At 40.2% G+C, this 4,660-nt stretch overlaps 1 protein-coding gene across 1 annotated transcript in view; it reads right to left on the bottom strand.

Moving 5' to 3' along the window:
• The window catches only part of ARIH2 (ariadne RBR E3 ubiquitin protein ligase 2), a 100,870-nt gene that overhangs the window by 79,226 nt on the left and 16,984 nt on the right, over nucleotides 1-4,660 (bottom strand). The window contains exon 3 of the mRNA XM_011981138.1: nucleotides 3,630-3,981. Coding sequence (XP_011836528.1) covers nucleotides 3,630-3,884 — 255 coding nt within the window. The 5' untranslated portion in view covers nucleotides 3,885-3,981. The remainder of the gene's footprint in view (nucleotides 1-3,629; nucleotides 3,982-4,660) is intronic.

A 4,660-nucleotide genomic window follows, 5' to 3' on the forward strand; every position in this document is an offset into this window, starting at 1 on the left:
GGCGCCTGCCAGGTCGCCCGGCTAGTTTTTTGTATTTTTTAGTAGAGACGGGGTTTCACCGTGTTAGCCAGGATGGTCTTGATCTCCTGATCTTGTGATCCGCCCGTCTCGGCCTCCCAAAGTGCTGGGATTACAGGCTTGAGCCACCGCGCCAGGCCAATTTTTTGTTAATTAGCTGTAGGCACCTATAGCCCCAGCTATTTGGAAGGCTGAGAAGGGAGAATAGCTTGAACCCAGGAGTTTGAGGGTGCAGTGAGCTGTGATCATGCTACTGCACTCCAGCTGTGAGACAGGGCAAGAGCTCATTTCCAAAAATTTTTTTAAAAATAATTTTTAAAAAGAGACTTCAAATCCCAAATGGCAGTGAAAGGCTTAACTTTATGATATGCTATCAATCATCCACATGCAACTGCCTGGACACACAAAATGAGTACACAGACATGAGAATCAAGTAAAAAATTTAAGCTACTCCTCAAACTTGGATAGTTTTTACTCATAGACTAGAATTTGTAGGACTATAATTTTCAATTACATACACACATAACATCTTCTACAAGCCACAGAACCTAAATTATGTGAAAAAAATTAAATATTTCAATATGCCACAGAATTGTGCAATCAGCACTACGAGCAATGGGACATCAGCAGTGATCTGGGTGACTATCACTATTGATCACACTTTCAGAGACATGTGCAACAAGAGAACCAGAGTAGCCGGAACACCATTGGGTAAACTAAGCACTTAAATTATTCCCTCTCATCCTCAAAAAATATTAATTACAAAAATAAAAACAGGCCAGGAGTGGTGGCTCATGCTTGTAAAGGAATTTGGGAGGCTGAGGTGGGAAGACGGCTTGAGGCCAGGAGTTTAAGACCTAGGCAACATAGCAAGACCCCATCTCTACCAAAAAAAATTTTTTTTTTTTGTTTTGAGATAAGGTCTTGCTCCATAGCCCAGGCTGGAGTACAGTGGGGCAATCTCAGCTCACTGCAACCTCTGCTCCCAGGCCCAAGTGATCCTCCCACCTCAGCCTCCTGAATAGCTGGGACTACAGGCACATGCTACCATGCTCTGCTAATTTTTGTATTTAAAATATAATTTTAAAAATATAAATAAAAACAATGCTAGTTTGCATCTGGCCTCAAAGAAAAAAAAAACTGTATATGATTCCTTCTCCTTTACTCTTGACCAAGCTGCTTTTCTGTCCAGTTTCTTTGGCCAGGTTCCTGAACCACTTAAAACACCAGAGTTCCTTTATGTGTAGTCAAGCCAACCAAAAGAGCCACAACCTTTTTTTGCCCAGCCCCAGAAAGTAAATGGTGTTAACATATTTTTCAGTGAGTGTAGAAGGGAGAAAACAAACTCTGTCTTCTATGAACATCTAAATTTTTGTGGATTATTTTCCTCTTTGATCCGTCTTCTCTTTAACCCTTTCATACTGTTTCAGCTCTCTTCCTTCTCTTATTTATTCCTTCATCTCTGTCCCAAGTTCTTTTTGCTCTTACTCTTCTCAGTCTTAAAGGCCAGATCAATACCCTTTCAATTCATTTCCAATAGGAAAGAAAATGTATCAGGGACTAGGAAATCTAACTCACACCAATAGCAGCAGCTGCTACTATCACCAACAATAAACAAAATCAACAAGTATCCAAGCAATTATTCAATACCTACTGTAGATGAAATTGTGTGACAAGAATGATGGAGGAGATAAGGTACAAGAGAGTTACTGCTCTCCAAGAACTGACAATCTAGTTGGAGAGATCATGCCAAAATGTGTGAACAGTTAAAACGTAAAGCAGTGAGAAGACTGCAGTACATAATCTAAAAAAATAAACGAGCTGTATTGTTTGGACACAGATCAAAGGCAGGCATGGCCACTGTGCTCTAGGGGCTCTCAAGGAAACTGACTCAGAGAAAGCACGAGCTAGACTCTGAGGACCCCTAAGGGCAGTAAGAGATGAGGTGGTGAAGGGAAAGCTTTCCAGGAGGCTGACCATGTATAAGAAGGAAGAATATAAAACAGTAAATTTTATGTTACATATATTTTACCACAATTAAAAAAAAAAAAAAAAGGAAGGAAGGAAGGAAGGAAGGAAGGGAGGGAGGGAGGGAGGGAGGGACAGGTGCTTGGGCCCCTCAGCTGTCTCTAGCAAGGCAGAAAAAGCCAATACAGAGGGCTTGACAATCTGAGAATTTCTGTGTATAGACAGGAACATCCTTGTGAACTTGGTCAACTGACACTGTCCAAAGCATAGTCACACACTACATAATTCCTAATATTATTTTTTCTAACCTAACATTATGAACATATCCTTTTCTTATTTTAAATACCAACATTGTATATAACCTGACAGTATGACTAAAGCAAAAGAAACTATTGATCAACAAGAGAGAGGTGTGCATGGTAAGGAAGAAATACCCGATTATTGTTTTCTATCAGGGAAATGCCCTCTGGAGGCAGGGGTCCAGCAGCTTTGCTATAGCCATAGTGCAGAAATCCCACACCCAGAGGATCCATAGGTCCCCATTCTTCAGAGTTTTCTGCCCAGCACAAGAGAGGAAGTCTACAATCACTTCTAGAAATGAATCACAAAAAAAAAAAAAAAAAAACCTTAGCTTTCAGCTTCCAGCCAGTTGCTAATAAAGATCTGAGTATCTAAATCCAAGATATTAACCTTTGCCAACCATCTGGGGGGAAAAAAATCCCTAAACTAGTAGATAAAGCAAATTTTATAGAAATCATACAAGGCACACCTTAGTTACTTCTGTTTAAGTACCAATAAAATTTATTTGGTTGACATCATGCCAAGGTGCCCTTTTGACCTCAAATTTAATCAGAAACAAAATTCATATAAGAATTCATGAAAAAAGATTAGCAAAAACACTGAAGTAAGAGAAATATTTCTAATTTCCCATAATGGCCAGTGTTAGAGAGGGAAACATGCTTGCTGGGAAACTGTCAAAATGATCATAAAAAATATAAATAATGAGGATAATAACTGGCCTAAGGTGCAAGACATCCAAAGGTATGTTTTAGCTTACGTGTTAAAAAATAAAATGCTTGCTGGAATAATCAACTTTGTTCATTCTTTACAATTCCCATACTAACACCCCCTAAATCAATGAAATACAAGCTATAAGAAAAAAATATTAAAATCAGTACATGAAACAAAAGAGCTCATTAGCCCAAAGGCAATGATTATTCAGGGCAAACCAGAGGGATCTGGATACTCTCAAGACATTTATCAGTCACTCAAACACAGTCATACAGAAGATGGTGATTCTGATGCTTATTGTATCAACCTCATAAAATTCTTGAAAACTCACTTCCTGAAACAAGTGCAAAGTTGTGCAATTCTGCTACTACACATTTCTGGTATGGTACATCTTTCTTGAATCTGTCCCACCCCTCCTTTCTAATTCTTACTAATTTGGGAATCTGAGGACCTTAGATATGCATATATTAGAAAACAAAGCAAATGTAACAAAATGTCCAAATGATGTTGACATACATTTGGTTTCAAGCTACAAGGCCATTCAATTAGTCTGGAGGAGACATTAATTAACAACAGCTCATCCTTAGATTTAACTGGAGGGGGATTACACTGGAGTTTACAACACTGCTCACCTTTAGGACAGAAGCTAAGCTGGTCATGTGCTCATTGAGGGCACCCTCAGATTCCTTGTAGGTCAAGCAAGTGAACTGGTACTCCTCGGGATCAAAGGCATCAGCCCCCTGCTGTTCCACATCGCTGGCTACTCCCACGTAATAGTCCTCTATGTCCCCAGGGTCTTCATCCTCTTCTTCTTCCTCTTCCTCACAATTTGGGTCATAGTCCTCTTCATTGCTGTCAGACCCCTGGCTATTCATGTCCACTGACATCTTAGCATCCAGCCAAGTTGCAGATCAGGAAAGCAGTTGCTTTTTCCCCCTCCCCCCAAAACTACCGATTTCTCAAATGCATTAGTATTTTTGTCTTCTAAGGGAGGAAAAAAAAAAAAAGTGTTACTTTTTCCCCACGACAAGTAGTAACAGAAACAGTTCAAGAATCAAAATGGGATAGTCCTGGCCCTAATCTCACTATAGCTTATTCCAACTCTGGTATCACATGAGGAATCTCACCATCATCCCCCTGGCCCAGGCCTATCAAAGGGAAATCCTTCCCTGGAGAGATAGAAGCAGCTGATAAATGGTAACTTCACATGAAAGGCCTGGCATGACAGGGCAAGGCCATCTGCTCCATGTCAGAAAGTCAAATTCCAATGAACTTGTTATTCTTCCCAAAGTCCTTAAGGGAGAAGCACATCCCCATAGCTGGCCGCCCAGAGGGGAGGCGACATAAAGGTTTAACTACCAAAGTTTAAAATTTTGTGTATCATGCCTCCATTAGTATTGATACAGACAATACATAAATAGGAACACTTCCCGCTATAATAAGTAGAAAAAGAAGACCACTGTTTCACAGACATTACTCTTAGGTGTCTGAAAGACAGGTGCATAGTTGGTAAAGAAAGAAAAACAACAACAAAAAAAAAACACATAGGTCTTCAACATCCTCCTCTACTCTGCAAAGCTGACTGAATTTTCAGGTTTAAAGAGTTCTACTGGCCGGGTGTGGTGGCTCATGCCTGTAATCCCAGCAATGTGGAAGGCCGAGG

This window comes from Mandrillus leucophaeus, unplaced genomic scaffold, assembly GCF_000951045.1.
Source record: "Mandrillus leucophaeus isolate KB7577 unplaced genomic scaffold, Mleu.le_1.0 Scaffold22, whole genome shotgun sequence".
Classification (NCBI taxonomy): domain Eukaryota; kingdom Metazoa; phylum Chordata; class Mammalia; order Primates; family Cercopithecidae; genus Mandrillus; species Mandrillus leucophaeus.